Below are 26542 nucleotides of genomic sequence, written 5' to 3' on the forward strand. Positions count from 1 at the left end.
GACCCTGTCTCAAAATAAAAACTAGAAAAACTAAAACAAAAAACAACAACAACAAAAAAGAAACCTTATTTAGTCTTTCTATTCTTTCCCCAATTTTCTAAGTTTTCTATTAGGTACTGGAAAGTTCCGGTTTCTTAAGAGCAAAATACCCAATCTCCTCAGTATCTCTGAATATCCCCTTCACCTTCTTGCTCTAACAGAAATATGGAAATGTCGTTAGCCCCTGATGATACTGCTTCTTAAGAAAGGCTTCTAGAGGACTTTTTCGTTTACCTCTCTTACACCAGTATATTACAGACCCTAAACATTTAATAGCAATGAAGAGAAAGGAGACTACAGTACAGTGGACTCTTGACTTATGAAGTCAATTTGTTCATGAGGTCTGGTTGTAAGTAACTCAAGTTGGTCAACTGAAGGCTTAGGCTCCTCTACACGGTCCTCAAAGTCTCTCTCCTGTATACAGGCAGATCTCAGTAGGCTTAGAAAGACAATGATCCAGGATTTCTCCATTAATCGCACACAAGAAAGGATGTTATAATGTTTCTTTCAGAACTCTTTAAGGGTTAACTCTATCTGAGACCATCTGGAAGCACAAGCAGCTGGCATTCAAGTCATAACTCAAGACTTTGATCATAAGTGAAAACTAAAATTCTGGTCGTAACCTAAGTTGTTTGTATGTCAGGCTGATTATAACTTGAGAGTCCACTTCTATTTAAGCTTTGTTTATTTGTTTCACCAGGAAGTATTTTACCTTAGATTTTTGCTGGCTTGCTTCTACACATCATTCAGAGGCTTACTCAAATCTATGGTGAAACCTTTGCCCTACTTAAAATAGCATTTTCCAGGTACAAGATCCCAACAATGAATGTAACTGTACTGTATCCCTAAAATGTACCAATAAACTCAAAGCTGAAAAAAAAATAGCATTTTCCAGTATTGCTTGCACTGCTTTTTTTTTTCTTCATAGCACATAAATAAGGAAGGGAAGCAGAATAAAAATATAATTAAAATATATGTCCATGTAAAAGAGATAGAGGATATATAAATTGAAGTTATAAATGATGTTTAAATATATACTGTGTCAGAACGATGCATGTTTATAATCTTAGCTACTTGGGAGCTGACAAAGGCAGGAGGATGATAAGTTCAAGCCCAACCTGCACAACTTTGCGAGACTCTTTCTCAAAATAAAAAAAATTAAACATAAAGGCCTGGGGATATACCTCATTACAAAAAATTCTTGGTTTAAGTCCCAGTACCCCTCTCCCACAAAAAATACACACACATACTTAATATACACACAAACACACACACACTCTTTCTGGTTATTTTCTAATTTTTCTACAATGGGCAGAATAAAGTTATCTTTAAAGAAAAACTCATTATAGAAATTATAAAATACAGGCACGATACAGGAATGATGATAGTGTCCACGCTAATTTTTCCCACTTGCACAGAGCCTGGGAGAAATCTCACTAGGAGTGAAACTTTCCTCAGCAGAAATATGGACGCACTTCCTGCTCAAGGCTGCCTGGCCTTGGCCTTACCTCACGACACACAGCAGCAATCTGGCCTTCATCCATACAGGTTTCTGTCACCACATCTGTCAAGGAGCCTCCAGCCAAGTATTCCATGACAACCCACAGTTCATCACCCACAAGGTAACTGCAGGAATACAGATAAAGGGTGAGAAGGAATAACCAAGAGTACAATGAGCCACTGTACTAGGTTACGAGGAATAAGCATAGAGAGTAAAACCATCTCAGCCAACTTTAGAAAAGTCTTAAGGCTCTTTACTTTGGAAAAAAGCAGAATGTTCAGACAGTATGACTAACTTGAAATCTCTTAAGGATGCTCCTGGATAAAACTAAGTATACATGTTCTATGAAGTCCCAAAGGGTAGAATTAAGAGCATCTGGTTAAAGATACAATAAAATTATAGCTCATCACAACACAAAGGAAAAACTTCTGAAATTAGAAAGCCTAGCATAAATCCCAAACCTCTCAAAGCATCCAAATAGGAAATATGCAAACATCTGAAAAAGAAGGGATTTGGAACCCACATTATGAACAGTAAGGAGAGCTACTAAATGTCTGAGAGTTCTATTAGACTTGCAATCTATGAGACTGTTACTTGGTCTTTCCAAGACTACCTTCAGAGGCCAGCAAAGTAGATGCCAGTATTTACTGAAAAAATCCATGAGTACAATAAAGATAACTATAAATATTAAATGAAAGGGTGGTAACAAAAGTTCTTTAAAAGGTTTAAAGTGTTATACACATAGACATCATGCTAACAATGACTTCTACTTTTACTCTTTGATTCTAGCCTCTTCTGTTAAATCAAGGTTATGGTTTAGTAACATATTCCTTGGAGAGCTTATGGATTGATGGGAGTTAGACCTGACAGTTTTGCTCAGAGATTAGATCACTCAGTCTTGCTATGTGATGAATAAAAGGTTGCTTAACCTCTCAGGTCAATGTTTCCTCACTTGTAGAATATGACAAATAAGAAAAAAAGTTACCTGAGAGCCCCTACACAACTCTTCCACTAGCCTTGAACAAAGAAGCTACATTGGGAAAAAACATTGTCTTGAGCTGTAGATATATCATTTTCTCTTCACCTGGACAGTAAGGCTATTGCTGGTCAGATGGGAAACTGTTAAATGATTTTGACAACTGGCCTCAAGCAAAGGGTAAGACAAGGATCCTAGTCCCTTGACTATTAATCTAGTGCTCTTTCTATACAACTGCATTCTTTGTAATGAAGTCTTTTTCTTTTTTCTTTCTTTCCTTTGTGTTTTACTTGGTTTGTTCTTGTTGTCTGTTATTACTGTTATTTTCTGCAGTACTGGGTATAGAACCTAAGTCCTTACATGTGTTAGGCAAGCACTCTACCACTGAGCAAATCCTCAGACCAAGTCTTGCAACGTTTAAGGACCGTTATATAAGACAGACTGTTTCTGTAGTCTCTTTGGACTCCTATGGAATGAGGGTTTATTTCCCCCCCCCAAAAAAACCACACTGAATTCTAATCACTGTGATGATATTAGCAGGTGGGACTTTTGGGAAATAGCTAGATCCTAAGTACAAGAAAGAGGTTAGTGTCTTTATAAAAGGTCTCAGAGAAGGCACCATCTATGAACAAGAAAGTGGGCCCTTACCCAACAATAAATTTACTGACACCTTGATTTTGGGTTCCTAGGTTCCAGAACTGCAAAAAAATAAACTTGCATTGTTTATAAGCTACATAGCCTCTGAAATCTTGTTTTAACAGACCAAACGGACTATGATATGACTCAAAAGAGAATCCAGTCCTAGGTAAAATTCCTCCACTGCCAATAGCCTATTCTTTACCTGACAGAGCATACTTTATGGCCTCTCACCATCCACTCACAAAGTAATTTTAGCTTAGATGGAGTGAGGAAAGAGTAAGGGGATCCCAAGTGACTGTTTCTTAGCACTGACAAAACAAAGTCTCTATTTGTGGATTTGACATGTCAGGTTAAGGGTACCCCCTTCTGTTCTCATGAAGAGGTGTATTTTTTTCTATACCACACCAACATGCTGGACGTAATGGTACATGCCTGTAATTCTAGCACTCTTCAGAGTCTCAGGCAGGAGGATCACAAGTTCAAACCCAGCCTGGGCAACTTAGTGACTTAGGGATACTCTGTCTCAAAATAATATAAAATAAAATAAAAGGGGCTAAGTATAGCTTGTGCAAAATCTCTGGTTTCAGTTCCCAGTATCACAAAAGTAAAAAATAAAATAAGAAGGCAAATAATAACTTAAAGCATTCTTCAGAGCCAGTGAGGAGCCATATTCAGGAGATTACAATCATGTCCAAGAAGACTTTAATCTCTATAGATAACATCATCATATATAAGGAAGGTCAAAGTCCAACTCCTTTCCTCTTTAAAGAAACTTAAAATCATCAGAGTATTTTAGATACTGAACAAGGACGGACATTTATGAACTATGCTAGATGAGGGAGGTAGCTGATAATATAGTATAAGTAGTAAATAAATAAGAGTTTAAGACTTAGTCCAATATCTACCTATGTTGTCTCTGAAACTTGGACAAGAAATTCCAATTTAATTAAAATATATGCTAAAAAAATATACAAGTATCACATTTTAAAAGCATAAAGGCCAGGGATTTAACGCAGTGGTTCCGCCGCCTGCCTCGCAAACACAAGGACCCAAGTTCGATACTCGGTACCAAAAAAAAAAGCAAAAGCATAAAGCCAAACCACAAACTATTCTGGAGAATGAGGAGAGTAAAGAAAGATTTTTGATAGAGAATAAATTAAGGACCTAGCTGTTTGACTCAGGCAGAAGGGCGGAAGGACTTTCCTAAGACAGAACAAACAGTAATACGAGTTATCAAATGTTAGCCTCACCCTGAAGGATTGTCCAGCAATCAGAAGTGTCCAGCAATACGTAAGGTTGGATGTAAAGAGCTCAGGATCACAGAAGACACTTAAATTGAGGCAGTTCTGGGTGCTGGTATGGCTTTCTCTTCTAACCCACTGGTCCCAAAGTCTCCATCCCTCCAACCGATCCACCATTCCATACCTATCCAAGTAGTTCACAATATTTGGGTTCTTGTTTTCCCTCATGACCAGGATCTCATTAATAATGAGTTCTTTCTTCGGCTGCTGCTGAAGATTCATCTGCTTAATGGCCACCTGAAATCACAATACATTCAATGTGTAACCAAAGTCACTCAACCTTTAAAGTACTAAGGAAATAAAGACAAATAAGGTACAGTCTTAGTTCTCAAGTAATTCATAATTTATCAATGTTAAACAAATGTTTATCAAAGTGAAGTCCCCAAGACAGCAGCATCAACATCTGAGAAAGGGTTGGAAACAAATATTTTCAGCCTCATCCCAAAATCTATTGAATTAGAAATTGGTGTTTTAATAACCCCTCTAAATCACTGATACACACTAACGTTTTAGTATCAAACTTGCATGTAGAAAAATACTTTTAAAAATCATAATATAAAAAATATACTACAAAAAAGTTCATACAAAGAGCTACAGAAGCTAGACTTGGTGGTCTATGCCTATAATTTCAGCATTGAGGGAGGCTGAGACAGAAGGATCACAAGTTTAAGACCTACCTGGGTAACAGAGTGAGATTCTGTCTGAAGATAAAAAATGAAAAAAAGACCTGGAGATGTAACTCTATGATACAGTGTCGCTAGCTTGTTCTGGGGGGGTGGGCAGAAACACAGAATAGGGCAAGAACTCTCAATTTGCAAATGTATAGACTTCCATGGGGAGGCAACTTTCTGAACATGGTATGGAAAGATAAATCAGAGTTGATCAGTTTAAGAGGAGAAAAAGGAGATGAGATCCTTAATGTTTTGTGTGAAAAGGATCTTGATAGTTTTTTTTTGTCTACATACAGCAAATAAAGCAGTTTCACCTAATACAAATATAAGGTGTTCTTTAGTTTCCAAAGCACTTTGTAGTCATTTCTTCTATGTGTCAAGTATTATATATGGAGTTCTCAAGTTTGTTATTTCACCTAATTCTCAGAGACAACTTGTATGTTCAGTATGACTGACTTTTCAACTGATGAGGAAAATGTGATTCCAAGAGGTTATGGGATTTGCATATATAGCTATTCAGTAGAAAAGTCAGAATTAGAACCTTCAAAAGTTTCTTTTATTCTTATTTTATCCTGAACACACAGACAGATTAATTTTTCTTCACAGCACATATTCATTATCTCCCTTGTTCAAAACATACACAGATCAGGCTGGAGATTTGGCTCAGTGGTTCCGCTGCCTGCCTCGCAAGCACAAGGGCCCGAGTTCAATCCCCAGTACCAAAAACAAACAAACAACAACAACAACAAAAATACACAGATCTTGGTTATTTTGAAATGTTACTCAGCCCAACACTCAAAGTTCTCATGATCTGATTCCCACCCTTTCTCCCCATTCTTTTCCTTGACATACTACAGTCTTCCTCCCTTTGTTCAGGATCTTCTTTCCATCCGGAATACCCCGTTATCACTTCCACACATCCGAAACTACTTATGTTTTACATCAGACCAAGCAAAATCTCATTCTTAAGTGTAGCTTTTCCTCTTTTAAAAGCCCTCTAAGAACATATCCATACCTCTCTTAGGGAACTTAGGCAAACTTGTATGAAGTTGACAATGTACACATGTGCAATTTGTTTGTGTACATGTGTGTCTACAAATCTGGAGCTCAAAGTCCAGAATCACAACACACATGGTACTCAGAGAAATGTGAAAAGAAAAACAGAAAGAGAAATAAATGCCAGTGGGTTAACAAGTTCTTTGTTTTAAAAACCACACAAAAAAAGAAAAAAATCAGTAACAGGCTACTACATCCCATAGGAGTATCATTTAAATTCTTTGCTAAGTATGTATTCCCTAGAGGTATTCTGCCTTTTTTACTTTTTATTGGCAAGAAAATGAGCATCTCATACAACTAAGTTATCCTTCCAGAAGCAGCAAGAAGTATAACAAATGAATGGTTCATTTTATGAAAACTTATTTCTTCAAGCCAAATATGGACAGTCTTCTGAAGAGACTTAGTCAAACGTGAAGAGTAAAAACAATCATTTAAAATATCTGCACACTTCGATTCCCTACTGCAAGTAAGAAAAAGTTAGTTTGGAGTGGTGCTTCCTAATGGGTCAGACTTCTGGTCTAGCTGCAGCTCTATCTATACAAATAATAATTGAAGATAGCTTTCCCCTCATGTCTGAAAAGCAAAACATTTATTTAAAGGCATTAAGAATTGGAAACCCTGGGGCCGGGGATTTAGCTCAGCGGTTCGGTGGCCTGCCTTGCAAGTGCAAGGACCTGAGTTCAATCCCCAGTAACAACAACAAAAAAATTGGAACCCCTTATAATTAGGACTGGAGGCAGAAGCATACCTTTTTGGGCTCCTTAGATCATCCTAGAGGATGAAACAAATGCTTGTCAATTTCACAGAGATTACTGCAGGCAGAGACTAACATGGAAGCTGGGCAGGACACAAGAAGTCCTTTTCAAACCCTACTATGGCCCAGGCTAAATGTCCTTACTTAATTAAACCCAATCTATTCAGGGTAAGAAATAGCATTCCTCTACCAGAAAAAAAGAACTGTACTCATACTCATACTCCACTCGGAGTCTGTCACTCACTGACTTTTACCAATCACAAATTATTTTAGTGTCAGTGTCTTTTGATTCCTTTCCTGTAAGGGTTGATTTGAGTATTAAGACAGACAATGGTCAATGTGCTATCCATATGTGAATAAAGAATTTAATAAAGGAAAACATTAATCATAGTTATAGAAACATGTGATAAGTAACTGTCACTGAGCAATAAGGATAATAACAGCACCAGTAATCACAACAGCACCAACCAAATAGACTCCAACCACTACTGTTTACTGAATGTCTACTGTGTGCCAGACTCCAGTACTAGGTACTCTCTATATTATCTCAGTAAAACCTAATCACTCTGCAAAATGAAAATCATGACTACTGAAGCTAATTTTTACATGAAACTTGCCTAAGATCATAACCAGTGCCCTCAAGTCATATGACTCCAAAGGCTCTTCTAGTCTATTCTACACACTTTACCTTTAAAAACAGGATTGAACAGCCTGGGCATAGTGACACATGCCTATAATCCCAACACTTGAGAGGCTGAGGCAGGAGGATCACTGCAAGTTTGAGGCCAGCCTGGGCTACATAATGATGAGTTCAAGCCAGCCTGAACTGTATGGCAATATCTTGTCTCAATCAATCAATTAAAAAAAAAAAAACAAACCAAAAACCACAGGCTTGGATAATGAATATAACTAGAAGAGTTCCCAGCATTAACATGCCAATCTTCCTATATGTGACAGACAACTCCTCTATTCTTCTTAGCTGGGTAATCCCCTATAATTACAAAGACTGAGAGCATCCACTAGCTCCACCAAAGATTTGTATTTCCTGGGGCAGGCAATGAGGCCTCCCTGACCACACTGCATTAGCCACCCTAATGGACTTGCTTCCATTCAGAGTTCTGTAACCACAAGGCAGGCAAACAATGAAGTCAAATTTCTCTTTCCTGTGGCCAGCTTCCCACAAAGGCAGCCTCCAGGACTTCCAGGAACCACCCTTCACCTGCCCACCTCCAATGAAGGGCTGTAAGGCCCAAGGGGCTAGAAACTGACCAGTGGAAGCTCTACTGCCTAACCTCAGCTCTGCTGAGGATTAGGAGCAAAAGATTCTAATGCAGTACCTACTAATCTCTGGTAGCAAAACCTGCAAAAAAAGAGTTTTTCTATTCCATGAGCTGCAAACTACTCAACAGTAAAAAGAAACTATTACCTACCTCAAAGGGTTCTTTTTAGGATTGGTATAATCTCTTTTTTATTTCCATCAAATTCATTATCTTAAGGTTGATATGCTAATATTATCCTTCCTTCCTCACCACTATTTACTTTAAAGCAGATTCGTCTCTGCACTAAAGACTTTTATATGTATACCACAGAGAGTAGTCTTTTGTGTTTATATATAACTTTAATGTTTAAATGCTTGAAGAGTATTGAATCTTTCACATAACTCTTAGCACAAGATGTAGCATAAAGCAAAAGCTCAGTCAATGCTTTATGAAGTATTTATATGAATAAAAAGAAATAAATATGCAGTTCCTAAATTTGATGGTGTATTTTCACATGCACTGATTTACTGAATTCTTGCAACACTTTTGTGAGGTATGTTATCATGCATGTTTTATAAATCAATAAAACTGAGGCTGAGTGGTCAAATGACTTGTCTAAGGTAATATAAACAGTTTAAGCCAAGTACCTGTGTCTTTGGAGTCCTACCTCAAAGAACAATAATCCTTAACCATAATGATGATTTTAAAAGTTAACTTACCCTTAATGAGCTACAGAATTTGGCATTAACACTTGTAAAAGACAAATAAGAGCCCAGTGAACTATGTGCTATCCCTATTAACTGTGACTCCTCCAGAACACCAGAGGGTTACAACCCATGAAAAATATATAAACAGGTTTATAGCAGCCTCCCTCAGAGGAGCCCAACTCTATTTTCGCTAAAAGAAGAGCATCTCACCCTGAATTCTAGTACTCTTTTTAACTAAATTTCTCCAAGGCAGCTGCCAAACACAGCCCACCTGCCAACATTCCTGCTTTGTAATCAACCAAAGAACAGACTGAAAAGAAACCTCAAAAATTCTATTTTTATTTCCTTCTACTGAAGACAAGCTCTTGGGTCAGCAGGCTTTAGCAGTAAGGTCAGAATTCTGCTAGATTAATGAAATGAGGACAAAGAGGTACTTCCAAATAAATGAGGACCACAACTTCCAGTGGAATTCTGTAGAGAATAATGGTAGGACCAGTAGATTAGGAGTTGAAAGGCATGGGTTTAAACCTTTTCTATAAGAGATTTCACTCCTAAACATCAAATAAGTAATTGCTCACATGCAGTTCTATAAGATCTCTCAGGCAGTATCTGACTTCTTCATACCTACATCTTTATTCTTTCTCTTTGAATGAAATTATGCAGCTGTTAAGTCATTCTCACATTCATCAATTACCAAATCCCGTCAAATCTATCTGCTAAGTATCTCTCATATCCACCTACTTCGCTCCATCTATACTACTGCCTTAGTCATCTCGTGTGAAATCACACAATAACCTTTTGACTCACCTGGTACCCTCTTACCTCCTGCACTCTGTTCTCCATACTGTACCTACAGTAACTTTTCCAAAAGCTTTAAATTCCATCACGTTAAGTCTGCTCGTTGATTCTAGTCTGATATAGAAAGAAACTAGAAATGTCCCTATTGAGCTAAGAAGGGCTAAAAACTAACTCAAAATAAAAAGACTGTATAACTGAAAAAACAACAGTTGGTGGTGGACACTTACCTCCTGTCCTGTGGCTACATCCATTGCAGTGTACACGGTGCCAGAAGCACTGAACAATACAAGAGAAGGAAACGGAAAAACACAGGCATTCAATGAATTTGTCAAATGCAGCTCTACACACAATCTGGCAGTACAAGGGTTAATAACAGCAGCAAAAATAATCCAGCCCATCTCCCGCTTTACGTGGCAGTAATCAGCATTGAAGGTTGTAGTGGTCCACTCTCCTGAATTTTTTTTTTTTTTTTTTTTTTTTTTTGGTACTGGGGATGGAACCTCAGGACCTTGTGCTTGTGAGGCAGGTGGTAGCATAGCTGAGCTAAATCCCTGGTCCCTTTTTTGGTCTTTTGGAGACACTGTTTCACTTTGTAGCCCAGGTTGGCCTTAAACTGATGGCAATCCACCCGCCTCAGCCTCTCAGGATTACAGATATGCACCACCACTCCTGACTTCAAATACATTGTTTTTAAGTTTCTTTTCCTGGTTGTCCTCCTCTCTTCACCACATTTATTAAGTTGCTTTTATTTCTTGTAGCTTCAAACTAGAATTGAGTACAGGATTAGATCTATGGTTTTCAGATCTGATACTATTCCTGCCCCACTTCCAAGATAAGAATAACTCCATTAGACATAGATATGCATGTATGTATGTATATACACACTCACTCAATAAGACAGGTAGAGTGAAAGAAAGAAATGCTAGAAATAAGACAGGTATGGTAGTGCACACTTGTAATCCCAGCATTTGGGGAGGCTGAGGAAGGAAGATTGCAAGTTTTAGTCTAGCCTGGGCAACTTAAGTGATTTAGCAAGACCCTGTCTCAAAATACAAAATAAAGAAAAACGGGCCCTGGGTTCAACCCCCAGTACCAGGGGAAGGGGGGGCTATAAATAATGCTAGAAAAGTAATCATGTCCATTTAAAAGAACTAAAATTCTCATTTTATGCCTACAACCACAGATCCTGTATATATGTGGGTGAGTAAATTTCAAAACATATTTAAAAGTCTAGTCTTTTGCAAAAATACATTCAGGCAAGCCCTTAGATTATGTTTCCCAGAAATCAGGTCAATTCAAGGGGAAAAGTCACTCATAAGTATGCCTTCCAGCTAGAGATTATAGTTACTAGATCTCTAACCCCACTCCTTAGTTGGAAGCCTACTTATATGTCTAGAAACTATGATCATTAAGATACTGGCTATCAAATAAAGACTAGATTATATGCACTGGTAGCTATTTCTTCACTTGCCTGATAATCCTATCCCTCGCCACATACTATTAAAAAGCAGATTTCTATCTTTCTATCCTTCCCTTTCTCTGATCTACTATAAGCACCATTCTTACTATTCTTACAAGAACAAACGTGTTCAAGCCCCAGAGGACCGAACATTTTGAGACTATGTCTTCACACTTGCAAATTCTAAAAAACTACGCAGGCTCACTAGTTAGCACCTGGTTATTTCCATTTTAAATAGACAAATCTCTAGATATGTGAATTCCAGATCCAAAAGCATAATCATCTGTAGATCTTAAAAAGGAAATAAAGCAAGCAAAAATTATACTAGTCCCAATTTATCAAACTGGTATGGCATTTGTATTTTTTAACTTATTAAATATAGAGAGCTATCAGAACGGATTCTTAGTATTTCACTCTTAGCACTAACAGACCTGTCAAGTAATCAAGGAAAGAATGCTTTACAGATGTTACCTACTTAGAGGTTTCATACATCTATTTTTTAAAAACCGGCATTTTGGAGATGAAAAGCTCCTAATCTACAATCCTTCTCTAAATTTACAGATGAAGACAAGTCCATAGAAGGGATATGTATGACTTGTCTACACTTGTCCATGTACTTTTCTGCTACATTCTTGATATCTCTATTTAACTACTTAAAGGAAATACCACCTACATTACTCTGAAGCAAAACGCTAACTACCTTATACCAGTTCAAACTCAAAAACTCAAGTAGGAAAAATAATGAGACCAGCAAAAAAGTCATCCACCACTCAACTCAAAGTTGTTTTAATGATTAAATTCAAAGAGATGTAAGTAACAGTTTTACAGTATGGAATATTGTACAAATATTCCATCCCTATAAAATTCTTTATTCTACTTTTAGAAGCTCTTGGGTTCATAAGAAAATTGAAACAAAATTTCAATGACTTTATTAGCACTGAAAACCTACTACAAAGCCCAGCATTTTTATTTTTTCAGTTTCATTTTTATTTCATTTCATATGGTAAATCTATAAGAATCTACTTATTTCTACACAGAGGTGTAACTTACCTATACATAAATATGAAGTGTACAATTTGATGACTTTTTTACCTATGTATACACTATGTTTACAACAAAGATCACCCCAAAAATTCTCTCAATACTTATTTCCAGGTGACATCCTTCTCCCAGAAATAATCACCATTATTGACTTCTACTACAACAGATTAATTTTCTACCTTGAATTCCATATTAACAAAATCATATAAGATCTATCATTTTATGTCTGGCTTTTTTTTGCTCAAACAATGGTCAATTACTTTTAAAAGACTTAGCACAATACATTATACTTTCTTTCTTTACCTGTCTATTTCATTCTGTTGACTTCAGGTCCCTGAAGTTAGAGATTGTGTCTAACTCAAAGCCACATTCACAGTGCTTAGCACACAAAAGGAATTCAGTTAAGTGTCCAGTACACTGAGGACAGCATGTAAGTTACAGATGATGAACCTGAAAGGAGTCATGAATTCTGACATTCAACTGGAAAAGTAAGTACCACTAACTAGCAGAAGGATCTGTAGATCTAGGTCTTCCATTTTGCATTAGTGCATCAGCACTAGAGCAAACAGGGTTTATCTGGAAAGCAGACCTATAACTTTGGATACTGGTTTTGTGCTAATAAATGGTTCTCTAACTCTTACAGCAGGGTTATTTTTAGCAATATGGTCAGCTAATGGCATTATAATTCATAGTAAGGGCAATTCTGCCAAACTTGAAGTCAGCCTAACATAAAACCTCCAGATGAGTAAACTAAAGAAAGAAAAAGGTTTACGAGAGGCAAAACAGTTAACCAAGTCATATATGACAGTACCCATAATTTTCAATCATTTCTCCAAGGAAAGAAAATGCACATACTAACCCTTGTCCAATTTTCTCAAATCGTGTATACTTCTTCTTAGGATCGCCCACACTCACTATGCTCCCTTTGAAATAAACAGAGACCATGAATCATTATTTTCTGGATCAAGACAAAACAAACCCAAAGTTCTCCCTACTCCCCAGAGTTGACAAGGATTAAAGAACTGTCTCCAAGCACACAAAACATACTAAACAGGCCCTTAGCTTTTCTCTGATCAAAGGTTTCGTTTCCTTGACTGCTTTTATTCATTGTAATCTATTAAATTTCTAAACCAATAGCCATTCATTCATGTTTCAATGAATTAGTTATTTCAATAAACATTGACTGTTTACTATTACCAAGCTACATGCTGTGCTAGGAATAAAGAAATAGAAAAACTACAGTTAAGACAGTCCCTGCTCTTAAGGAGCTTACTCTCATGAAAAAAGACACACAAGAAAATATAAGATGCCATAAAAATACAATAATTGCTGTAATAAATGCTAAATGGTCACAGAAAGGGACACAAAAATAGAGTGGAAAGGCTTCAAAAAGATGGTGTCTGGGCCAATTTTTATAGGATAAGTTGATGCCAATCAGGGAAAGAGGTTTACAGTAGGGAATACTTTCAGTATAAAGGCAAAGAGGTTTCAGACAGCTCACTGGTTTGACAACATGTATGCTAGAAATGGAGAACTGAGGCCCACAGAAAGAAAGAGATTCCTCACTGCCACACAGCAAATTGGTATCAGATCTAAGGTTAAGAGACTGTTTTTCAGTCTCCCACTCCAATGTGCCTTTTCTAATATCAACAATTAAGATCTGATAATTTCACATACATCATGTCATTTGATTTACAAAAAAAAAATCAGATATTAATGTTCCCATTTAAAAAGGAAATAGAAGGCTCAGGAGACAGGAGAAAATTACCTAAGACAGAAGTCAGTGGCAGGGCTGAGCCTTTAACCCAACTGTGCTAACTCCCAGAGACTAGTCTGCTTTTCATAATTCTAAGTATGATTGCAAAAACAAAAACAGACCCACCCCCCAAAAAATCCCAAACACATGTAGGAGAGTTTTACTTCATCATTTTTGAGGACTCCAGGCAATGGCAATTTTTAAGAGAGTGAAATTGTTTTAAAAGTCAAATAAGAGTGACCTGGAAGAAGTAGAAAACAGAGAGAAACAGAAACCTCAAAGTCAGTTTGTAAACTTGGCCAAATCACTCACATCAAATCCTTTTTGGACATAAATATAGAGAATAAACCAAAGGACTTGTCAAGTGGTATTTCCAAGCCAAAAGATCAAGGTAGTCTTTCCACCTAATGTAATTCTTTGGTTTATAGAAATTCAGAAATGGGCTACCATATCTATTCCTATTTCCAGTTACTAAATAAAGTGAAATGGAAGTTTCCACCTAACAGCAGAGGCAACATGCTCTACTAACAAAGGCCCAAGTTTGTGTTCTAACCTCAGCCTTGTCACCTTATATCTCCATGATTTGGGGCAGGGTATTTATCCTTTCCAGGCCTCAAACATCTGAACCACAAAAATGAAGATTAACACCCATCTTGACATAATAAATATGATGATTAAATGGGAAAAAAGAAAGAAGAAAATATGTTTGTCACATGGTACACTGGATAGGTTCACAAAATGTTAGTTTCCCCTCCCTTTTTTTTTTTCTGCAGCTATGGTGGCAGATATGTCTTCTCCTAGATCAATGGCAAACATCAATCACAGCACTCTTTCCCACCAGGTACAGGCAATGTCTTAATCTTTATCAACATAATATTCTATTCAATAGATAAAAGCTATTTCCCCACCTCTATAACCCATGCCTAGAGGGAAATGGATAACTTGCCCTCAAAGTGAGCTACCTATACGCTCTCCCTTTATATCTGTAATGTGGTATCCAAACCTAGTAAGACAAGGCATTGAAGTGGAGGGGCTAGGTGAGAAGAACAGTTCATGGCTAAGATATCAACGTGGCCAGCCAGTCACATGGATCAAATCTAGGATTAGGATCTTTATAGCAGCAGAATTCCATCTCTATGATTGAACAGTCATGGACCAAATGAAGGTTCAGAAAACTACAAAGTGCTTACGTAATTTTTCCAAGATTTCCTCATCAGACATTTTGGGCTTCTTCTTCTGTTTCTCAGTATTCCGAGTTAAAGCATCTGGCAGAATGGTGTTATTCTCAGTAGGTGATATAGGAGATGTGGCCACATCCCGAGTTGGAGTAACAGGAAGTGGTTCGATCACAGACCGTGTGTATACCTGCATTAATGGTGCAAAATTTTGGCAAAACAAGTCTTTATTAGAACAGAATCTCTTCTAGATATGGGGTTAGAACATCCACAGAACAATTCTCTAAATATGCATCCTTTCTCTACTGTCAAAATCGATATTGCTCCTCCTCTGTGCCCATGCCCATCTACTATGAGAAATGGCTTTCCTTGCTCTTATTATATACAAAAGTGGTCAAAAGAATCCTAGCACTGAAGATATTCAGAGGAGGATATGCAATTCTCAGAAGAGATTCCATTCTTAGATGGGAGCTCCCTTCATCTATAACATTCTATGTTTTCTCAAGATGAAATGAAATCTTGCATCATAGCACTTGGTGCTGCTAATACCACACTTAACATATCTTCCACTGAATCACTCCCTCTTTAGAACATGAACCCTTTCAGAGAAGCAACTAGTTTTTTTTTTTTTTTTTTTTAAGAGGCAAAGGTGTAGTGAATTAGAACCCAAACTCTGGAACTTGACTGCTTGGGCTTGAATCCTAGCTCTTATTCTTACTATCTGCATGAGTTGAAGCAAGTTATTTACCTTCTCTGTACTTCAGTTTCCTTATCTGTAAAATGGTGAAAATAACGACATCGATCTTATAGAGGTGTTCTACAAATAAATTAGTTAATATTTGTGATAATGATTGGAATCATGTCCAGCACATATTAAGCACTCAAATTTTGGCTTTGTAAACATTATATTTTCTATTCATCCATCTACTTAAAAAATATTTGCTGAATATCTACTCTAAGTCTAAACCTTTGTAAAATTCTGCCCCCTTACTCTCATTCTGGTAAAGGAAGTGGAAAAGTCATATTACAAGGGAGAAAGGAATAAATGTCAAATGAAATGAGCAACTACACACTTCTGATGTTCAGAACTGATCCTAAGTTATACTTTCAAGTATTTATCTCATGCTTCAAGATATTTATCATGTTATCATAAAAATATCATAATTATCTTTTGGATAGTTATAAGCTGTATAAGAATTCATCCCTGAGTTCTAAACACTTACCTAACAAAAAGCAAACATTCTGGTAAATGTCTGATGAAATCAATTAATAAATTATTGAGATCCCTCAGCTGGACTGGCTTCCTGACTATTTTCGCACCATTTTTCAATTTTTTTATTCTTGTACCTACGGACAAACTATGTCCTAGGCACCTAAACTTCATGTCTTGTCCTCTCTTAATACTGCCTTTTCTTTTCTTCTTTTTTTGGGGGTGGGTAAACAGAAATAGAACTCAGGACTTGTGCTTGGAAAGCAGGTACAGTGTCACTGAGCTAAATCCCTGGCACAACCCTGCCTTTTCTTTATCTAACATCCTTCTTATCTGGTTCCCACTGCAGGTCTGTATATAAACAAATGCCACAAAGCTATGGTGGAAAGTAACATGGCTTATAGTTAATTACCTATTTTCAAACACTCTTTTGCTAAGTGACTACAGGTAGATCAATTTACCTCTCCATATCTCAGCTGCTGCTTCTGTGAACTGGCAACGATACCTTTTTAAAAAGAAATGCTAAGATCAAATTTATCAATCCATTCCTTTATTCATCATCAGCCATTTTAAATTTTTTTTGTTTGGGGATAGGTTCTTGTCAAGTTACCCAGGCTAGCCTCAAACTTGCAATCCTCATGCCTTAGCCTCCCAGAGTGCTGGGATTACAAGGATACACCACAATACCCAGCTCCTTTATTCATTGTTTTTGCCAACTGGTATTTTCAAAGAATATGACAAGCACTAAAATTAAGTATCTGTGGATTCTCTATGTTAGAGGAGTTCAAAGTTTAAAAGAAAACATGTTTTAAGTTAAAATGTTTGCAAAACAAAAACTCTCACTCTAAGAGGCTATTCAATCCCCTTGGATTTCCTTCACAGCATTTCCCAGTTCAACCAACTTCTGATGCTTAATTTCAGAGGCAGCCTTTTGTTTGTGCATTAGCACAGAGCTTAAATCCTACATAGTTCTTTCATTATTGAGCTTTCATTGTAATAAAAAGCCTAAACAAAGAAACACTAGTAAAATATTATCTGATGGGAGGCCAGTGCTCAATAATACTAAATCAGGTAAAAAACATAAGAACAGACTGTGGTAAGTGACAGCAGAGGGACTGTGTTATTCTGAGGAATCTCAAAGGAAGTCAAATAGAAATCACTGCCAACATCCGGCATCAAAGTGCACTACTACTCTCCAGCATATTAATAGCACTAATGTATTTATAAAATCTCTTGGGTCTTTCAGTATCATCAATAATGCTCTAAAAGGCTGAGCACTGCATATTTAACAGTGAAGAAAAAATCTGTAGCAAGATAATTTGCTGCTTCCCAGGAGACTAGAATAATTTATGTTATCCTGAACTAAGTTATGCCAATTCTGTGTATCTTCCTGTCCTATCAGTGGAAAACAGGCTAAGTAAAAACAAGGATTAGTATAAATACCAATTAACTAGGATACTTTGGGTCTGTCTGCAAAGCAATGATAAATATACCACTTCTTGCCTTTACTAATACAGAAAGTAGAGGCCAGGGATTTAGCTCAGTGTTGCCACTGCCTGCCTCACAAGCAATCTATGGTACCAAAAATATATATATAAATACTAATAATAATACAGAAAGTACCTTTAGAAAAGTTCAGTGATTTCACCAGGTTCAAAATTTAAGGCCTCCTACCAGAATATTAAACTTCTACACCTTAGCACCATCCCCCTTCCCTATGCTTCCTTTCTCTAATAAATCAGAAAGCTGTCCAGGTTCCCAAAGACTCACAGATTTTGTGTGCTCTGGGCGTGGAGCAATCACTGGAGGTGGAGTAGCGTCATCATCATCATCTTCATCTTCTGAAACTGGTGGCACTGCAGGGGTCTCAGACACAGTCTTCACATTCTATGCAGGGAAGAAAAATCATATTTACCTGGTTCAGCTGTCATAAAACTTAACATTTTAGGATTGCCAATTCCCCAGGAGAAACCTTACTCTTGACACCCATTTTAGCCTTCAAGCTTTCCATCTCTGTATTGTGTTAGTCAGCTTCTTTCTTTTCTTTTAGCCAACACTACCCACTCAGTCTGGGGGACTGCCATCTCCCACCTAAAGCCCAAGTACAGAAGGGGAAGTCAGCTTATAGCTTTCCTACTTGCCTCTTCCCAGCTGAACCCCTGAAAACAAGCTCATAGTTCTTCTCATCTATGAATTTTACTCTTCACGTAGAATAGATAATGAAGTAAAAATGTTGGAAGATTAAGGGGACATGAAAAGAATTAAGATGTGTTATATATATGCACCAATTCACTATGATGAATTATCATTATGTACTGCAGACGTGCTAATAAAAGTAGAAATTCTGGGAAGTAATTAAAATTTTTGATGTTTTTTAAATTTCTCACTATAATTCTTTACTCTTTCCTGAAATAGTAAATGTAAGTCTAAATAGGCTTTTGCCCTTTCCTTTTCCTCTCTTTACCAATCTCCTGAACCCATTCATTAGGTCACCCTTGCCTCAATTTCAGGAACACAACATTGAGGTCTTCCTACCTGAAGGAGAAAATGAGTTTCTCCCCAGACAGAACACTATCTATTTCACTAAGGTTAGTTCTCACCACCCTGAAATAAGCCTCACGAACACCACTGCTTATAATGTATAGCAACTTGATTTTACCATTAAAATTGTCACAGAGCTGGACCATGAATACAGTTTTAGGGGTGGTCCAGGCAAAAATAAAATATCATTATTGTTTATCACACAAATTCAAAAGACAATGTGGATCTAAACTATGAGAATTTTGATGAGATTTTTCACCATTAGGACAAAGAAACAATAAAGATCTTTCAATATATACTCATATAATTAAACAGTTTCAGATATTTTCAGAGCACCTATTTTGGGCTCAGAAAATACTGGGATGAACACTGTTGACATAAAGGTTCAAGAAGAAAAACATGGCCCATGTCTTGAAGTAGCTCTTTGGTACAGGAGACAGAGAAGTGGATGAGTTCTCCTGCCTACCACTTGAAGCTCCTGAGAAAGGAGAGCTAAGAGTCAGAAAAACAAGAGATAAGTGGAAGAAAAAAGGAATACTAGACTAGAGCAACATTTGATATCCTGTACTACGGAATATTGGCAATCTCATAGATTCTAATAGGACCTCCATTACATAACATAACTTAAAATTTGACAGTGCCAGGAATATGTAAACAACTAACTGTGGTGACCACAAGCTAACAAGTATACTTTCTTTATCTGAAGTTTTATCACTTGAGGAATGTGAGGGAAGAGGAATGTATAATTTGAGGGTGATATAATTTTGAAAGTTAGCTACTTTCAATTTTGACTGTGAGTTATTTTCAGTTCTAAAATTCAGCAGAGGTTCTTTCCTGGTCAAAGCATATATTTTGGTATTCCTCTACTCCAATTCATTTTCTCCCCACTAATTCACTAAACAAAATTTAAGGAATATAAAATGGAAATGAATTTGACTTAGCAGCTCCTCCATCAGATAACCCCAGAGCTCTACCACTGATTTGTGCTATAAACTCTACATTTGTTTGCTTTCAAAAACTCTGTAGAGATGGAGGATGCAGGGAGGAGAGGTGAAGGGGGAAGTAAAAAGAAGATGTGATATCAACTCCCCATGATAAAAGTAATCATTATGTATTGTAAACAGGTACTAATAAAAATTTTTAAAACTGTAGAGAAGGAGATTTCACCATCTTCCTCAGTAACACATTCTGTTTTCTACAGGTGACAGCTTTGGGGAGTAGCATTAACAACTATCAGAGTTAGGTTGTTTTTTCCACAATTGTATTTCTCAGCCCTGTGTGCTTGGGAATAGATACAGCCCAATAAGTCACATTTCTCATCTATAAAATGGGGATAATGACAGCAGAGAGGACCACTGAGAAAATGAAGTGATATGGGTATAGAAACACTTTGAAAATGGTAGAGTTAGAAGGATATAAGAGATCAACTAAATTATCATTGTGTCTTAATAACTACACACCCCTATTTTAAACAAAATCCAGAAATTCCAATCCATCTACCCACTTACTCATTCACCTAGTCATCTAACCATCCATCACTGAGTGCCACTTTATTCTAGCCTCTGGGGCCATACTGAGGAAAAAAAACAGATAAAATCCCTGTCCCCTTCTAGGAGCTGACACTATCAAAACAATCTCCAAAGTGTTTACATAACAAGATGAACAGATGGGAGTAGAGATTGGTAATGGTGGTGGTGGGGAACACTACATTAACTAGGATAGTCATAGTAAAGCCTCTCTAATGAGTTGTCATATGAGCAGTGACTTCCATGACTTGAGGGAGGAAGCCATAAGCTCTGTGGGAAAAGGATATTCATGGTAAATGGAAGAAGTACCAAGGACCTGAAGTGGGAATATGCTTGGTATGCTCCCATGACTTCTAGTTTTACCTATGTGACTGTAATAAAGACAGCAATAAAAAATGAGAAAAGAAAGTCAAAAGTTAGCTAGGGGTGAGAGATGATAGTCACCTATGGGGTGACAGCAAAGGTGTCACCTAATCTATGCTGGAGAAAAGCAGGTACTACATACCCTGAGGCGGGGGCAAAAGATAAAAGTCCCATATGGAAGAATAAATGAAAAGAAAATCTAGCTGGACTAATATCCAGTGGTGTGGGGATATGGGGCAATCAGACCACTCCTGGGTCACAGTACCCCCCCACCCACACACACCCCAGACTCTGTACACACCATCAAAGAATGGCCATCAGCAAGAAATCAAACAATAGCAAATGTGAGGCAAGTAGGGGAGGGAGAGCCCTTTTACACTGTTGGTGGTAATGTAAACTAGTATAACCACTATGGAAATGAGTATGAGATTCCTTTAAAAAACCAAAACTAGAAATTCCATTCAACCTAGCTATTCTCCTTCTAGGTATCCATTAGAAAGAGTTAAAGATATCATATAGTGATACATGCATGCCAATGTTTCTAACAGTACAATTCATAGTAGCTAAGTAGGTGGCCTAGATGTCCATCAACAGATGAATGGCTAAAGAAAATGTGGTATTTTATACACAATATAAAGAAGCATAAATTTGCCGCATTTTTAGGAAAGTAGATGTATCTTGAGACCATAATGTTACATAAATCAGACACATAAACTTAAATGTCATATGGTTTCTCTTATATGAAAAACCCAAAGAATAAATAAATTAAACAGCAAAATAAAAGAGAGATAAAAGCAAACAGATAGAAAGGAAAAGGGAAAAAAGATAGGAAGGTAGGGGGAAGGAAGGTGGGAAAAAGGATGTAAAAAGATTAAGATGTGTTATGTATATGTACCAACTATTTGCAATGAATGTAACCATTATGCTTCACAAACATGTAATGATAAAAAAAAGTTAGCTAGAAACCAGATTATATAAAACCATTGGAGCCAGAAAAACCTTTGCAATTTACCTAGAATAGTCAGCAGAATAGTGATGTATACTAAAAACCTACACTTTTCTTTTTAAAGTACTTTATTACAATGTTTCTCACAAATTAAAGATTCTTAATCATAGGTAATAAAATACAATTACTATTTTGTAATGAAGTAGTAAAAAGTACCAAAGGGAATATGCAACTATATCTCTGATGAATTAAAAGTTCCTGGTTTGGGGCTCTTTTAAAATGTAGTCTGATGGGAATACTCAAAGCTTTCATAAAGGGTACCAAATTTATTACCTACCTGAAATGTATACAAACAGTACTTTTATTCCTCAGATGTTCAAACACATATAAATATACTATCTGTGCTGTCTTAAATACAAAAATATTTACCTCATGAAAGTTTTCCATTGTACACAGGCAGAAAATATTAGACATAATCTATAACTATTTTTTAAAAATAAAATCCTAATATAAAGATAATAGAACACAAATGTTACTAAAGAACCTACATTTCTCTTCAGAGTTTCAATTTTTTTAACACTATTTTAAAAATATTTCTATAAGTTCATACCCAAGTTTGGATTTTCTTCTCTTCTGTCCTCAACAGCCAGGTATTGAACCCCAGGCCTCATGCTTGGTAGACAATTGCTCTACCACTGAGCTACATTCCCAGGCCTGGATTTTCTTTATTACAAAAATGAACAGGGTGGGGGATTTAGCTTAGTGGTTCTGGCGCCTGCCTCACAAGAGCAAGGACCTCAATTTGATTCCCAGTACAAAAAAAAAAAAAGTACTATCATGGTTATATCTTGGCAACTGCTTAAAGAAGAGGTACATTCTCAGCATACTGCCAGATGAACATGAGGAATAAATACAATGATAACTTCTTTCTCCACACAAACTTTCTAAGTTCTTCCTTCTTGCAACTTTCTCAACTATTCTTTCAGTGACAGACCTCACTCATGTTGGAATATACTACATACAGTTTTCCACTGATCGTACTTTTCAGTTTGTCTTTCCTTTTCTCTTTGTTCTACTTCATTACAAGTGCTGATAAGATTATCACTACCTATGTGATTCTCTCTAGTTAAGATTTTATTTTGAACTCTTTTACCAGGCAGTAGAGAATAAGAGTTAAAAGTTAACATGGAATCAAGCACCTTGTGTTCAAATCATGACTCTACCATTTAATAAACTATAAGGTTGACGTAAGATACTAAATTATCTTGGTTTCCTCATCCATATAAAAAGAGCCAGTAATAGTATCTACTTTAGTGTTAGTTTGAGGTTGAGCGAGAGAATTCATGTAATATTTATTTGAAAAATACTACTCAGATATTAGCTACCATAACAGGGGTGGCCAGACTACAAGTGACTGCCATGTGAATACAAAACTGCTAAATGAATATCTAACAGTGGAACACAGCTAAAATGAAATGTCTAGCCAGAAGGACATTCAACTAAGAAAGTGGAAAAAATAGGAGCAGGATTGTGGAAAGGACCATAACGGCTAAGGACTATACAAGTATAACTGATTTATAAAAGTTCATTTGCTTTATTATATCTTTAAAATAGATCTAAAGTAGCTCTCATTATAGACAGGGCCATTAAAAACTACCTTCAGGCATGTCCAAAATTCAGTTAAAATGGTTGAGGACAGACTATGCCCTAAAGCAACATTAGGTGGCTGTTACCTATTTCAATAAGTTCTGAGGTCAAGGGGAAAAAAGGAAAAGCTAACAGAACTGTAAAGATATTTAACAGCTGGCAATGATATAATTAAACAAACTGAAAAGGACCACTGGAATTTCACAATCTGAGAGAGATGGTAGTCTTAGTGTGATCCCTATGCATGCTGTCCAAATAGGAAGACTATGCCCTCCTAGAACAAGGTCAACTTGATACTTTCCTTTGAGATAAGGAGAACAAGGATGAAAACTAAACAGAAAATCCCTTTCACACTGGAGCAAAATAAAAAGTAACTCAGATCAAGATTCAAAAGACCCTCACCAAAATGGGAAGGGGAACAAGGGAGGGGAGAGGAGGAAAGAAAGGAAGAAACATGGGAAAAAAAGTGAAAAGGGAAGGAAAAAACTGGAAACAAAGCTTTTCCATGTAGGGAAGAAAGGGTGAGGGAAGGGAGGAATGAGAAAAAGGGAAGAGGCAGGGTATATCACGTATAGGTGCAAATTCCCTATGATGAGTGTTACCATTGTATATATCTAAAATGTATCAATAAATGTTTTGTTCCCCACCACCCCAAAAATGAATAAACTGTTAATTAAAAACAAACAAGCAAGCAGAACCCTCTCCATTCAATCCCCTCTTCTCTAGGCTCGATGGCACTGCCCTCACATAGGCAACAACTGCTCACCTTTACCGACCCTTACAAATCCTCACTCACTGCCTTCTGAGCCTCTAGTCTTCCATGCATTTTTTCCAACAGACCCAAATAATCTGCCTATTTTTTTCTTTTTTTTCAGATAGGGTCATGCTATCTTGCCCAGGAACTTACATTCCTACAGCCTCAGCTTCATCTAACCCCTTAGATGGGCATATAGGCAGTTCTATCCCACTGTTAGATATTCATTTAGTAATCTGTATTCATTTAGCAGTTTCCTGCAGTCTGGCCAACACTGTTATGGTAGCTAATATCTGAGTAGTATTTTTAGAATAAATATTACATGAATTCTCTCACTTAACCTCAAACTAATAAAGTACATACTATTACTGGCTCTTTTTTTATGGATGAGAAAACCAAGATTTTTTTTTTTTTAAGAAAGCCCGTTTTTGTTTTTACTGGAGGCTCAGGTGGCACATGACAGTTCATTAAATGACTTCAGAGGTAAGGGTCAAGAGGTAACAAAAATAAACTGGAGTGGGAAAACAACCAGTAGGTAAGAGATGGCTGGTTCCTTCTCAGCCTGACTTAGGGTGAGAGTTGATGCCGCTGGACAATAAAGACAGAACCTTTCCTTTAACCCTTGGTAGGGGTAACACCATGCCCAGCTTTTTTATTATTTTAAAAAACATTATGAGCATAGAGCTAGGTATCACACATCCTCTTCCCCAAAAGCAACACTAAATCTGGACAAAATTGACAAAAACCATTTCAGTATGCCAGAAATCCAACAAAAATCTATAAAATACTGTGGTCTTTGGTTAGAAAGCTGTTGAAATTCAGCTAAAGATGGCCAGAATCTCTGAAATTCTGGCTTAGACAGTTCTATCCACCCCATCTCCAGCTTTGGCAGTGGAGAAGTTCCAATAGGGTAGTGCAGGCTATAACTGTGTGGTATAAGAGTTCTTGCTTTCATACAGAGCTGTATGCAAATCCTAGACCCAGTAGCATTGTCAGGGGACATGATTCCAGAAGAGAAGCACTAAAGGCCCAACTGCTCAGCTCTACTATCCTGAAGTGAGGCAAACAAATCTCTGTCAGATACCCGAGGCACTGGAAAGGACCCATGCTAGTCACACATTCTTTGTTGTGTGAATGCAAGAGAAAAATTCAAAGGGGTCCAGCAGAAAGTAAAAGCTGGGACAGACCTGAAAAAGTCCTGAACAGTGAATACAGATCCATCAGTAGAGGAAAGAAGGTGTATTAGTCACTGCTTACTAGAGAAATAGATTTAATGCAAATACAAATATATAAGAATTTACAAGATTGGCTTATAACAGGCACCACAAAGTAAGGTGTGGAAGAGTAAAAAAGGGCTATCTGTGCCCTGGAGACCTGAAAGATCCAGTTGAAGGCCTGAAGCTTACTGTAGTGTCCCATGCAAGTTCTAATCTGGAGGCTGAAGGGTCTGTGATGGAAGGCAAGGAGTCTGTTCTGGATGCTGAAGAGTCTACACTGGAAGCCAGGAGACATCTAGGTGAAGGTAAAGACCAGAGCTCCTCTGAAGAAACAGAGATGAGCCTTCCTTCTTCATTTCCCCTTTATTCCATTCAGGCAGTAAAAGCCTATTGTTGGCTGTTACACCCAGGGTGGGTCTGCTGTCTTCAGTAAATCCCTTCAGCCACACCAGAACTATGCTGATCCAATTTAACTGGATGTTTCTTAACTCAAATTGACACAATCAAGTTAAGTACTACAATCCATCTCTGTCAACCTGACAACCAGACATATTTCCTTAAACCACTGTCCCCTGATACAAAGACAAGTTCCTAATTACACCAAACATGTTACAACTACGCTGCATACAAACAGAAACACGCTACTGTAATTCCCTCCCAGAATAGAAAGCAAGTTTTCTGTGGGTGATGCATATTCCTAACATTTCGTAACTTGAATATTATAACATGGTTTAATTATACTTAAGAACCAATATTAAGTCTATCAACATATTACAGAGGAATTACAATCCTCTTTTCTATAAATGATCAAAAGGATGCAGTTGATACTTCGAACTATCTTCCTCCTCTACCTATTCTGCATTCCCTTGTCCTTCACCAAGTACCTTAGCAGGTTTGGCTCTTTCCCTGGTGGGGTGACCCATACCTTTACTCCTGAGGATTTTGGACCATTTGTCATTCTTCCTGGATTGAGTTATAGTTTTCCACTGACTTTAATAACAGGGCATGGCAACACTAGAAAGCGCCCTAAAGGATCTCCTGCACTCCGAGTACTGTACTATACAACTTTCCTCCACTGTAGAGTAACAGTCCAATTTCCCCCTTGATAGTCTGAGTCAATCACCCCTACCAATTCTGTAACTTCGTTTTTAGCATGTTTACCCAGAGGCATGAGAACAAAAAGGCCAAGGAGAAGTCTTAGCTTCC

At 37.2% G+C, this 26542-nt stretch overlaps 1 protein-coding gene across 3 annotated transcripts in view; it reads right to left on the bottom strand.

Annotated features, from left to right (window-relative positions):
- Positions 1–26542, bottom strand: part of Pak1 (p21 (RAC1) activated kinase 1) — an 87747-nt gene that overhangs the window by 10405 nt on the left and 50800 nt on the right. For all 3 annotated transcript variants that reach the window (XM_010633299.3, XM_010633297.2, XM_033764240.1), the window contains exons 6-11: positions 18113–18229; positions 15148–15322; positions 13061–13124; positions 9929–9977; positions 4581–4693; positions 1548–1665 (exon numbers count right to left, since the gene is read on the bottom strand). In XM_010633299.3, coding sequence (XP_010631601.1) covers positions 1548–1665; positions 4581–4693; positions 9929–9977; positions 13061–13124; positions 15148–15322; positions 18113–18229 — 636 coding nt within the window. The remainder of the gene's footprint in view (positions 1–1547; positions 1666–4580; positions 4694–9928; positions 9978–13060; positions 13125–15147; positions 15323–18112; positions 18230–26542) is intronic.

Source organism: Fukomys damarensis, unplaced genomic scaffold, assembly GCF_012274545.1.
Source record: "Fukomys damarensis isolate Sample0158 unplaced genomic scaffold, DMR_v1.0_HiC HiC_scaffold_16, whole genome shotgun sequence".
Classification (NCBI taxonomy): Eukaryota; Metazoa; Chordata; class Mammalia; order Rodentia; family Bathyergidae; genus Fukomys; species Fukomys damarensis.